At 39.3% G+C, this 14,016-nt stretch overlaps 1 protein-coding gene across 1 annotated transcript in view; it reads right to left on the bottom strand.

The window, feature by feature from the left end:
- Positions 1-14,016, bottom strand: part of LOC137295791 (ciliary rootlet coiled-coil protein 2-like) — a 205,512-nt gene that overhangs the window by 1,865 nt on the left and 189,631 nt on the right. Inside the window, exons 44-47 of the mRNA XM_067827340.1 lie at positions 8,078-8,173; positions 5,119-5,268; positions 3,636-3,740; positions 1,870-2,085 (exon numbers count right to left, since the gene is read on the bottom strand). Coding sequence (XP_067683441.1) covers positions 1,870-2,085; positions 3,636-3,740; positions 5,119-5,268; positions 8,078-8,173 — 567 coding nt within the window. The remainder of the gene's footprint in view (positions 1-1,869; positions 2,086-3,635; positions 3,741-5,118; positions 5,269-8,077; positions 8,174-14,016) is intronic.

Raw genomic sequence — 14,016 nt, 5'->3', positions numbered from 1 at the left:
AACACCAGAAAAGATATCAGATTTGATGCATGTTAATGGAAGCTATTTATCACTACAGGATTTTGAAGAAGTTTCTTTTAAGGTCAATTTTGTGACATACAATGTTTTTCTTTGTGCAATCAAAAGGTGTTTTAAGAGTCTTCCAGTTGATGGACCTGCCTCATATAAATGTGTGGATGATAACCTAGTTGTCAGAGGTATACCCTGTGTTAAAACGCATCATACATCATCTATTTTTGATAGAATTTATTGCTTTCACTTTTAGAAAAATGTCTTGCTTTCTCAATCTTGTATCACTCAGCATTCTCTTAAAATAAGTAATATTTGGAGTGGAAGAAGCAAGTCTGCATTTATAAACATGGAACTTTGCGTGTCATGAAATGAGATCAAACACCTCATCAGAGACAAGGCTATCTTTGTATTTAAATGTTCTATAAATTCTTGCGACTATATTCCGCCTCCCCACATTCTGTCTGTGTTAGTTATAGAACGGAAGTGTTTGGCTTGAGGCTATAGCCTAAGGGTTACCTGCTCTTGGCTGTCACAGGTCCAGGGGACCCTGCAGGGGTGGTCTCACAAGACAAAAACGATGTTTTTTGCTTTGTACATATTTTTTATTCAAAATATGGTTACAACTGTCGCAAGAATTTCATGACAGCCAAAGTTCCATGTTTATCCATGCAGACTTGCTTCTTCCACTCCAAATATTACTTATTTTAAGAGAATGCTGAGTGATACAAGATTGAGAAAGCAAGATATTTTTCTAAAAGTGAAAGCAATAAATTCTATCAAAAATGGATGTTGTATCATGCTCTCATAGCCCAGTAGTACACTCCCAGCCATCAGTGTAATATCCTATTAAACTTCTCACCCAAATGCTATATACTTCTTGTTATTTGCCACCTATTCTGTCAGTGTGAATGTGAATCAAAATCACATAACAGCTACATCCACAAGTTGATTTTTGTGATATTCTTTGGTTTTCTTGGAATGTATATGTAATTTTATGTGTACAAGGCAATAATGTGTTTCAGTGCAATATTGAACTTCATACTTGCAAAACAGTACAACTCAAAATAGGGAAACAGCAATCTGCCAGTTACCATGACACTATATTTCACCTAAAGTCTAATAAGAGGGTTCCATGATTGAATAGTTCTATCCCAATATCATGCAAAAGAAGTTGGACACCCTGGTAGATGTAAATAAGCTACATGTAATACAACAAATGATGACTTTTATCAAGGTTTTATGTCCGTGTGTAAGATGTTTAAACAGTAATGCATCATCTGATCAGCTCAGATCACCAATGGTGGGGCCGCTCTGGGGGTTAAAGTAGTTTAGAAGTATTGCCCTTCTGCCATAGCCTGTAATTCTTGATCAGAGTATACATAATACATAAATAATGTTTTAATTGCTGTGGGTGGGTTTGTTTTGTGAATACCCTACAGTACAACCACTTGTGATCTGATGCAGAAATTCTGCAGTGGAATCTGTAGCTGACTTAGTTGAAAATATCATCGGTTCCCAAATGCACAGGTCGATGCTCATGCTGTTGATTACTGGTCCAGACTCGATTATTTACAGACCAACACCCTATAGCTGGAATATTGCTGAGTGCGGCGTAAAACTGAACTAACTCACTCACTCTATACATGTGCCCTTTGAGATAAATGTTTATACAGGTCTATAGAAGGTGTATCTGTCTTGTGACCATGTTAAGGGAAGTGAAGAAGATGACCAAAGGCCTAGTGTTGGTACAAAACCTGGATGGTACTCAACCTCCAAAAGTACTAGAATCTGGACATACTGAGAACGGATAATCCCAAATATATAATATGCTGTACCTATGTGAAGGCCATCACCTACCACATGAGCTTCTGCCTCTCTTTGAAACTTTTCTTGCAGCTGCTGTGCTGCCAGTTCCATTTTCTCATCAATGGTCAGATTAAGTCCTTCATTCTTGACAATATTCTCAAAACCACCGCTGTCAGGAGATGTGGTGCTGCGCTGTGTCCTGGTGCGTTCATACATCACTCGGTTCTTCCTCTCCACCATCAGTGACAGCTGTCGGTCCCGCTCATCCTACATACAGTAATGACACAGTTATCTACGATACTCACCACAGGTACCTACATAGACAATATCTTCTATACCTACCTACATGGACAATACTTTCTACAACTACATACATGGATAATACCCACTGTAACTACCTACATGGACAATATCCACCATACCTACACACATGGACAATACCCACTATACCTACCTAAATGGACAATACCCATTATATTTACCTACATGAACAATACCCACTATAAGCTACCTAAATGGACAATATCCATTATAGCTACCTGCATGAACAATACCCACTATAGGTACCTACACAGACAATACCCTCTACAACTACTTTCCACCTGCAAGAACAATACCCACTATTTCCGCCTACATGAACAATACCCATTAAACCTACCCAAATGAACAATACCCACTATACCTACCCATATGAACAATACCCATGATAGCTACCTACATGGACAATACCCACTATTTCTACCTACATGGACAATACCCATGATAGCTACCTACATGGACAATATCCATGATAGCTACCTACATGGACAATACCCACTATTTCTACCTACATGAACAATACCCACTATTTCTACCTACATGGACAATACCCACTATAGCTACCTACATGGTCAATACCCACTATAGGTACCTACACAGACAATACCCACTATAGGTACCTACATGGACGATACCCACTATAGTTACCTACATGGACAATACCCATGATAGCTACCTACATGAACAATACCCACTATACCTACCCACATGAACAATATCCATCATATCAACCTACATGGACAATACCCATGATAGCTACTTACATGGACAATACCCACTATTTCTACCTACATGGACAATACCCACTATTTCTACCTACATGAACAATACCCACTATTTCTACCTACATGGACAATACCCACTATTTCTACCTACATGAACAATACCCACTATTTCTACCTACATGGACAATACCCACTATTTCTACCTACATGAACAATACCCACTATTTCTACCTACATGGACAATACCCACTATAGCTACCTACATGGTCAATACCCACTATAGGTACCTACACAGACAATACCCACTATAGGTACCTACATGGACAATACCCACTATAGTTACCTACATGGACAATACCCATGATAGCTACCTACATGAACAATACCCACTATTTCTACCTACATGAACAATACCCATGATAGCTACCTACATGGACAATACCCACTATTTCTACCTACATGGACAATACCCATGATAGCTACCTACATGGACAATACCCACTATTTCTACCTACATGGACAATACCCATGATAGCTACCTACATGGACAATACCCACTATTTCTACCTACATGAACAATACCCACTATTTCTACCTACATGAACAATACCCATTATTTCTACCTACATGGACAATACCCACTATAGCTACCTACATGGTCAATACCCACTATAGGTACCTACACAGACAATACCCTCTACAACTACTTACATGGACATTGATGAACAGATTAAAGACACAACACACCAAAAATGTTGGGTACCCTTGACCTACCTTCTGAGACTTCTCCAGGATAGTTTTCTGTCTTTCTCCAAGACTGAATAACTCTGCTGCTTCATTCTTTAACTTGCCACGCTTCTGTTCCAGGCGATGTTTAACCTGGTCAAAACAAATAGTGCTTCAAATTGACCATAGTTTAGGTTACACAGATATCAGTGTCACTGTAAAACATCTCAACAAGAATAAACTCTTTAACATTGAACTCAGTTGTCCTTATATCAGATGTTGTGATCTGGCCCTAGGTTCTCAGTTGGGTTGAACTTCAATATGTTAATTTTATTACGTTTCCTATATACAAGAATTTTAACATTCTGGAATTAAAGAATAAATGTTTTATTTCCTCCAGAAGGTACATCAAAACAATTACAATACTCTTGATGTTACAGGAAAAATGTATGTACATTAACATACATATGAGCCCCAGTAACACAGATCTGTATATATTCTTTATTACCTATGGACACAAACCATGGCTTATTGCTGCATAGCAGATGAAAAGAGGGGGTTCTCTTACACAATTTGCAGGTGTACAACATATGTATGGAAAAAACATCATTCCCTTTCCCAAGTAGTCTGGCTTACATTTTCCGACAGTGTTCAAGCAGAGCCATTGATTTATGAAGCCATATTGAGCTCTTCCAAAAGTTCAGTGTGAATTAACGTTAAAGATCCTGTTTGTCAAAGAATGTGGGAAAGAACTCATTAATGTAACACTGACTAGGACTGCATGGTATTACCACCTAAGGGTATGTTCCATCATAGCAGGCAATGACAGTGGCTTATCAGAATATGTGTGATACTTTGTGAATATCTCAAGTCTGTTTGTTAACATACTGAACAAAACATTTCACCATTTTGGCCTTGATGCCACTTCTGTAAATGCTGTCTGTCTTGTCTTGTGTCCATGAGTGACACTACAACTCTACCAGGAGTTATATCTTTCAAAACAGACTCAGAGGAAAGTCCTGGATGGCAGGGTATCAACTCCACAGCTATGTAGATTGCTACTGCATTACATAATGTTTCTTATGTGAAATCATCATGTTGTAGAAGGGTCAGTTTTCACTGCACAAAATGTAATGTCAACATTTAAATGTTGTGCAGACTATTGTGTGAAATATACCTTAACTTTAATTTTGATCAGTGCATTCAGGAGGTACAGAGATCTTTCTTTCAAAATCATAAACTTTCACTTTAGCTGTTGATTATCCTACAGAAGACAAAAACCCTTATGACTTGAAGCTCCAAGTGTTAGTGGATATATACGAACAGCTGCATGAATTAAATGACGTCAAGATAAATCATGTGAAATACAACCTGGCAGTGCGTTTAGCTGCATAAGAAAAACCCATAGCATCTGTTGCATTATATGATGAAGATTTGTTTAAAAAATGATTACACAATATATCCCTCTTGGGGATATTTAGAATGTAAATTCATGTCACATGGGCAAAGTGTAATTTATATGGTAAATTACCATCTGTTCTTGTCTCTCTTGTTGCTCCACCAGTTTCTTCTTCACATTCTCCTGTTCCCGAACCAGTTGGCGCGTCTTTGCCTGTCTGTCATCCTCACTAACCTCCACTCCCACTGTAGATTTCTCACGCTTCAAGCTTCCTGATCGAACCTGCTCAAAGGAAATGAATCAATATTTAAGCATTCATAGGGAAGGCAATTAGAAACATGCGATAAAAATGGCATATACCCAGATGTCTTTTTGGTGGTCAGTTTTCTGAGTATATACAAAACATTAGAAAGTAGAGTCAACTCTATATATCACACAGTTTGAGTGACTGTAAAAAGTGTTATCTATGTTTGAAACTGATGTACATGTACACTACTGCCTAGAAAAAAATGCACCTGCAACCCATGCATAACAGAGGGAACAAGTTCTGAAAAAGGTGGATGGATACATGTTTAGCAGATATAGGAGGATGTAACAAGGAGTGCTAAACATGCAATAGGCTGTATTTGCTCATGTCATCATTTGGTGATAAAACAGGTTTCACATGATGCCTGATTGGGCAAGTGACTCAAATTGGCTAATAACATTTTGAAATCAAAATGTAAACAGGTTACTGGCATGTGTCATGACTAAACAAGAAGATGTAATTCTTGATGAGACAGTATTGTCAACAGTCAGTATGAAACAGGCTTCCAAGATTGATTCTGAGTTTGTATTACAAATCAACAACAAAATGTATTCAGCACATAAGGACTTCAATGACATGATGCGGGGACCTGTCATAACTGTCGGAGCAAATCTATTGCAACCTAATACTGTTAGTCAGTGTGCCTGTACTACTTTGGCCAAATTATGCTGAGTGTAATCAAGTTTGTTCTTTGTAAGTGTTTTGATAGTGGTCTAGTTGATAGTGTGTTGAGGAAATTTGGTGATGTGTTCCAAATTGGCCCATTTGGTGTCTGCTTTGTATGTGGATGTATTAAGTTCTCTGATGCATATGCTAAGTAGTATGTATCTTTCACCAATGTAGTTGCTGACAATTACACTCAATGCAAACTGGCCGAAGCATTACATATACACTGTTTTAATCCCTCTATTAATGGAAATCACGGCTATTACATTCCATCAGCTTACAACCACCTCATACACAAGTAATTATCCACTCAACCCACTCTGGCTTTTCACCAACCTGCAAAACAATCCTCATTACCGCATGTATGTGTATCTTGCACACAAACCAGTGTACCTCATCATTCACCTATATGCTTGGCAATGATATATGTGTATCTTGTACATAAACCAGAGTACCGAATCATTCCCCTATATGCTTGACAACGGTATATGTGTATCTTGTACATAAACCAGAGTACCGAATCATTCCCCTATATGCCTGACAACGGTATATGTGTATCTTGTACATAAACCAGAGTACCGAATCATTCCCCTATATGCTTGACAACGGTATATGTGTATCTTGTACATAAACCAGAGTACCGAATCATTCCCCTATATGCCTGACAACGGTATATGTGTATCTTGTACATAAACCAGAGTACCGAATCATTCCCCTATATGCCTGACAACGGTATATGTGTATCTTGTACATAAACCAGAGTACCGAATCATTCCCCTATATGCCTGACAACGGTATATGTGTATCTTGTACATAAACCAGAGTACCGAATCATTCCCCTATATGCCTGACAACGGTATATGTGTGTCTTGTACATAAACCAGTGTACCCCATCATTCCCTATATGCTTGACAACGGTATATGAACTAATACCAAAATGCCAACACTGAGAAGTTGGTTATCCATAAAGTCATGTCATCTCTATTCCAGCAACTTCCAGAATGCCACTAAAACAATAAGTTGTGTAACATTACCCGTGCCTGCTAATGAATACTTTGATTGTGTTGTTGTTACAGTAGTACTGTTGCCAGCTATTGGTCACCACATCCAGCTTCATCACTCTACTCTGTCATGTTAAACTGTCAGTGGTCTATGGCTATACTGAGGTCCCAAAAACAATGGCATGTTATATCCCAGTGAATGTTTTCATACATTGTGTAAATTTGGATTATGTCCACAATGTTATTTAATTGCAAAATTACTCTTTATTGGTGCATTAGCAGGATTGATTAGGTGTAAGATATTTTCCCAACACATGCCATTCAACAGTTGGCTAAGGATGTGTTCATACTGTGCCTTGTTCCAAACCTTAAATGATTTTGTTCTGAATGTTACTGCACTTCACTGATATCAGATGTTTATACATGATGAATAAATACACCACAAATGTAAACACATACAACAAATTAATTATTTTATCATGTACATGTTATTCTCGATGAATTTGAATCTTTCAAAAGATTTAACATCAGTCCAATCCATAAATGTACTGGCTAGACCTTAGCCACAGGTTGAAATTTGAATCAAGAAGAAGAAAGGGTTTGAAGCTCAAACAATAACAAGCATTTTATATTTATAAAGTATACTACCCATCAAAAGTTTAGACTCACATAAGGCACGTCCTATATGTTACATACATACATGTGGTTACATCGGAGATGAATTTCTCCATTAATTGGGGGAACCACCTGCAGACATGATGCAGGTGAATTGCATAGGCGTCATGCTTCAAATTACTGAAAAGCATGTGCTGATATTGTGCATGTGAACAGCAGGGTTTTGGTGTATTTTCACCAAGTTTTATCATTTATTGAATTCATGACAATAATCTATAAAAGATTGTTTTACAATACATCAGTCCATGTGTAAACAACACCTTGAAACAGTATGTAATATTTGCAAAATCTAGTTTAGAACAGTTGACTGAAGTGAGAGGCTACATTTACACAAGTGAGTCAAAATATTTTATGGGTAATATAGAATCTTTAGAAAATGAGTCAGAAAGACCACTTTGGTCTACATTAAAATGTGGGTTCTGAATGGTGTATCTGGACTTACAAGAGATGGTATAATAGCCGTATCTTGTTTGGGCTCTTCATCCACTGAAGCCAAACGTTTGCGACTTTGTCGTCTGGCAGCCAACTTTTCCTGCAGCTGAAACATGAATCATGTACATGTAATCTTCTGAGTAAAATTGTTATGTTATACTTATCCTGACTCATGCTTAATACGCTTATCTCCTCCCTCTATGCAAAGATAGTGGAACACATGAAATCCCTTGAAGTTCCCTCCTAATTGAAGCAGACATACAATACACACTGGAAGCCTCCCTTTCATGCTATTACAGTCACATGACCAGCCATGCTTGACACGCTCTCTCAATCTCATATGCCCGACATGATCATTTCTGTGAATTCAGCGAATATGAGAGGGGTGGCTGGGAGGGTTTAACGCCATCAGTCAAGATAAGTGTAAAATATCAGTTTTATTCAGAAAACTACATAGTTTTCCTATCCTGACTCATGCTTATTATGCTCACAGAATCCGACAGAAACAGAGGTGGGTCAGGCCATGCTGGATTCTGTTGACTGCCATATAAGTATATCCAGTACTTCCCCACTATTGAACTTGTTTTCTCTTGAAACATTCGTTTACTGGAATGTGATAATATATAGATCAACTAGAATCCTGCTAGTGTCTAGTGCAATTGTATGACAAGATTTCCGTCAAGACCACCCATGACCCTTCTTCATGTACAAGTATTTTCATTAAAAGTACAGGGTCATAATCACTTAAGCTAGCCTGTTCAAGACGTGTGCATGGACTCTCCACCATTATACTCCGTGGAACATCTTGGTCTCAACAAGTCACATGATAAAAGGATGAGTGGAGGCCCTCAGTATAACTGCTCTCATCCATACTGGGATCGTGTAGCAGTATACTTCCTAAGGTGTCTCAGTAGAAAATGGGATGAATAGGTGCCTGAAACATTGTCTCCTTGTGTTAGTATGTTGGAGATATATTTATTACTCACCCGTTGAAGATATCACTGTTTAATAATTTTACGAAGTTATTACACATTGTATAGTAACATCATGTGATTTACAGTTATGACATCATAATGCTAATACCTCTGTCAAAACAGATCTTGCTTGACCCATGGAAAGCCAAGAGTCATCACACTCCTTGAACTCTTAGAAAAGAATTACTTTGCTCAATATTATTTTGCTAATGTTGGGAGAGTAATAAATGAAATACTAAATATGTCCTGTGTAATACCATATTTATGAAACTTGTGAATGGTATCTGTCTCTAACTCGGTTTCGCTTGTTAAATACCGAACCATTCACTAATTTCATAAATATGGATTTACACAGGACATCATTTAGTATTCTCTATTTTCAACACTCTGACTGGGCATAATGATAAATCCTGATTATCTTGTGGCCCAAGGACTGTAGATAATATGAGGATATGGGATTGTCTGTCTGGTTGTCAAGGCAGTTGATTTTTGGTGATAAAATCCCATCTCAGTCCTTAATGCACTACCTCAAAATGATTGGAGTTGAATTCTGTACGACTGAAATCCCAGAACATGTATTTCTGAAATCCATGCCACTGTTGCTAGGGCGAGTAGAAACAGGTTTTTCTGGGTCAATAATTCACAGACGTCACTCATGAGGTGTTGTAGTACGACACGGTACTTTAGTCACCTTGATCACTGTTTTCAAGGTGATAACAAAGCTGAGTGCTTGTTTGGTGTTGCCATGTGCTTGTTTGGTGTTGCCATGTGCTTGTTTGGTGTTGCCATGTGCTTATTTGGTGTTCATATGAATGAGTAGGTTCTTCCACTCTGGTAGTTGCAGTGCTGCTTGTCCTAGTTCCTCAATGAGTACTGGGAAAATATCTCTCGCTGGCCCATCAGGTGCATCCAAAATCAGCTGTATCAGCATTGTTTTATTTTCCCAAAGACTTTTGGTAGTAGTACTGGAGGGGGAAATGCATAAGCATTCAGTGATTCACACGAGATGTTGAAAGCGTCTGTTGCTCACAATAACAGATCTGGCACTGGAGATATGAATGTTGTATCTGCTTGTTGAACCTTGTGGCAAATAGGTCTATTTGCTGAGATCAGAGTGTCTGACTATGAGTCAAAACGCCTCTCAGTGTAGCTTCTATTCTGTTGAAGATGGTTAAAGAGGTTGTCAGCCATGACATTGTATGCACCTAGGATGTGATATGCCTTAATGTGGACGTTCAAGTCGTTGATGAGTTGAAATGTCAGCCGTAGCAGTATGTGTTGTGTTGCTCCTTGCTTGTTCATGTAGAACACTACTGAGAAGTTATCTATTTGAACCATCAGTAGTTTTTTCCTCAATGCTGTTGAGTATAAGTCAAAACTTTTCCTTGGAGTTTTTCTTGGGTACCAGAAAGATTGAGGGGTAGAATTCTGGTGTTAGTCGATCCAGGTGTAGTTTTTCTCATTGATACCTGGCATAAACAATGCATGCTGGGTCTCTTGTGAACGGTGGTGAAGCCTGTAGTGGGATCTTGTAGCCATCTCATAGGATGCTCATGACGTAATCATCGTTGAGAAGTCCCAAATTCTTCCAGTAGCATTGTAGACGTCCACCCACTTATGAAGGTTGTACAGGAATGGCTGGGGGTGGAAGACTTCAGTCGTTTCAAACCTAATCTTCAGCGTTTTCCTCCTTTAGTGCCCCTGGCAGGATGTCCTGTTCCATGTCCTGTATCCTCCGGTCAAGTGACGAAAAGAGCTCTTGCCACATTGTACATGTTGTCTCTTGCTCTCTGGACCCTGGAGAACTTTGACTTATTGGAGGAACACTGAGATCTCTGCTTGAGGACAGAAGTCAACCTGTCCATTGACTTTATCATCATTACTTTCCTGGAGTCCTGAGTGACTGATTTAGCGATTTGCTCAATCCTACTGTAGGGGTTTTAGTAAAGTTATGGCTCCAAGATGATGCTGATAATAAAACTTGATGGCATAGAAGATTCAATCCCACTGGATAAATGCTCTTGAATGAACCATTGATCCTTCTTCTGAGTGGTGAGTGCAGAGAGGATTATCCTTTCTTCTTCATTCTCCGTGTTGCTGAACTTGGAGATGGGAGCTTTGTTGATAGCACTGGAACGGGCGTGTCTGAAGAAGGTATGCTGAGTGGGTGTATCCAGTTGAGCCAGTTGCTTATCCTCCACATTATAGGATCTGTTGCGAGTCTCATTGACGAGCTTGTATGACTCATCTACTTTGGGTGCTTTCATAAAAGGCTCCACGTGATGTAGTGTGAATCAAAGAGCACTGAAGGCCAAGAATGTGTTGTTGCTGGTACTAAGTCGCCATCTGAAAGGCTGTAGACAAAGTTTCCAGGATGGTAGATATAGGTGCACATCAAAGTGTCAATGTCCTCGTTACACATCTTATAAGTGTGAACCTTTGACAGAGAGACTAGGTCCAATCCATTCGTGATCCATGACATAATCTCTGAGTCTGAGAAGAGGGCTTCCTCTGGTGATGGTGATCAACGACATCTATCTCCGTCCCTCCACAATTGCATTCAAGAGTGGGGAAAGGTGTCCATGCAGTTAGTGTCATCGTGGTCCTCCTGTCTATGTGTATCCTTGGAACGACTATCATTCCATGAATGCTTTAGCTCTTATGTGATGAAGACGACGATGATGATGGCTTCTCCAATGAATGGGTGATGTAGACAGTGAATGTTTGTGGCTGTAACAAAATCCATGAGTGTGAACACCAAGCGAGTTAACGGAATTGATCCATACTGCAATGTAAAGGAACAGCCGATGGCGATGATTGCCATGAACAGGAGCATACATATGATGCCACCTCTTCATCCAGCGGACCTGATGCAGCTGATGAACTCTCACTCAGGGTGACTGTAGTTGGAGCTGCTGACTGGCATTTTTCCTACTCTTCTCCTCCAGGGTATGTCTGGCTGATCACTAAAATTATGAATGTCAGCTATTATCAACATACAATTACCAGAATCAACCGATTTAGACATGACTTGAGAATGCCTACATTGCTAGCGAGACCCTACATTGTTTGTCCTTAGAATGGCATTGAACAGTGTATAAATATATTGCAAATTCTGAATCTGATAAATTCTTGCAAAGTTCACAGCAAACAGTGGAAGAACAAATATGTTTGCATGAAGGACATACTACATGTGAATCAACTGCTGACAGCCGTAATTTACACTGGGAGCAGGGTTTCATCAATTGAGAGTCCAACATACATGAAAATTCATAAGTTTCAATGGTAATTTTACAGAATGACAATAATTACGATGCAAAAACTGAATTTGACAGAATTTAGATTATAGGACTGAAATAAAAGCAAATACTTATCACCATATTGGGACCCAATTTCGGTGGGTGAGTGTACTGTACATCCGCTTCCATTAGAAGGGAACTTCAAGGGATTGCAAGTGTTCCACTATCTTCGCATAGAGGGTCAGGATAAGGAAAACTCATCTGATTTGTTACTCAGATACTCAGCTATGTACACTGCTCCTAGTGGATTGTAGGTCAGTCAGATGAGTCTTTCACAGTGATTTTGATATATGTCCAATATCTTCATCTGAAGTAAATATTATCATGAACCTAGTATGAACCTAACAAAACACACTTTGTGGACTATGAATACTGCCTTACTGAACTACTGACAAGAAGCATCAGACACTATTTCTTACTTTCAATCTGCAAAAGATAGAGCACAAACACTCTGTGATCACACCTGTCAATGACTACTGACTGTTGTGTCCATCCAGGGACTAAGAAGGATTTTTTGACTGAGGCTGATAGATATAAATGCCCAAACTGCTCTTGCATACACCCCAAAACTAAGACTATAAAAATATCAAAGGCCATCATCAGAATGGTGGACAGATATTGCATCTAGTAAATGTTCGTGCTGAAAGTGAATGGATTGGGGGGCTAACAGCAACATGTCAATGACATTGTGTATTATAAGTTAAATCTATCAACTGCCAATCTCCATATGGTCGAGCAACCGTTAAGATTCACAAAGAACCTGTAAAAACTAGAATCCTTGTGTGTTCCAGAGGGTCTGTCTTCTATAACACTGCCCAATTCCTTGCCAGACTGCTTGCCCCTTTGGGGAAGGAAGGTAAATCCTTCATCAGTAACTCCTCATCCTTTGTGAAAAAACTCTTGGACGCTAAGTTAGCTGGCTGTATGGTCAGCTATGATGTTGTTGATTTGTTCACAAACATCCCTCTAGCTGAAGCTCTTGATGTTTTCCATGCTAAGTTAACTAGTTGTATTGACACCCTTGACACCAAACTCACCACTGACAGTATCATCAACCTTGTGTCTAGCTGTTTCCAGAGCTCGTACTTCACATGGCAGAACAACATCTACCAGCAGATCCATGGCCTAAGCATGGGCTCACCTCTCTCTCCACTGATAACTGAAATCTTCATCACCAGCTTTGAAGAATCTGCCCTATCCACATCTCCATTCCAACCGTTATGTTGGTATAGAAATGCTGATGATCCAGCCCACCTCCAAGACGAAATTGACCACCTCAAGAGAACTGTCATCACCCTCAATGGATACCCAAAACAACTCATTGACCACACTATAGCCACAACTCTCCAGCATCAGAACGACCGCCACCCTAAACCTGAGCCTGCACCCATCCGAGTCAACATTCCATACCAAGGCAAGATAAGTCATCAAATCAGTCGACTCCTCAGAAAAACTGCCAGTGTTGATGTGACCTTTTATTCTGATAAGACATTGAAAAACATCCTTAGAGCAAATGGAAGAGGTGGCAGTGATCAAACCAACCCCAACTCCAGAGGCTGCATCTACAAGATAAACTGTGATTGTGGCAGCAGCTACATAGGTAAACCCTGCAGACCATTCAACATCAGACTCAAAGAGCACAAAACTTCAGTAAGAAAATTACATCTGAAATCGGC

This window comes from Haliotis asinina, chromosome 9 (assembly GCF_037392515.1).
Source record: "Haliotis asinina isolate JCU_RB_2024 chromosome 9, JCU_Hal_asi_v2, whole genome shotgun sequence".
Classification (NCBI taxonomy): Eukaryota; Metazoa; Mollusca; class Gastropoda; order Lepetellida; family Haliotidae; genus Haliotis; species Haliotis asinina.
The sequence above is the reverse complement of the archived record's forward strand: the minus strand, read 5'-3'. Positions and strand labels throughout refer to the sequence as shown.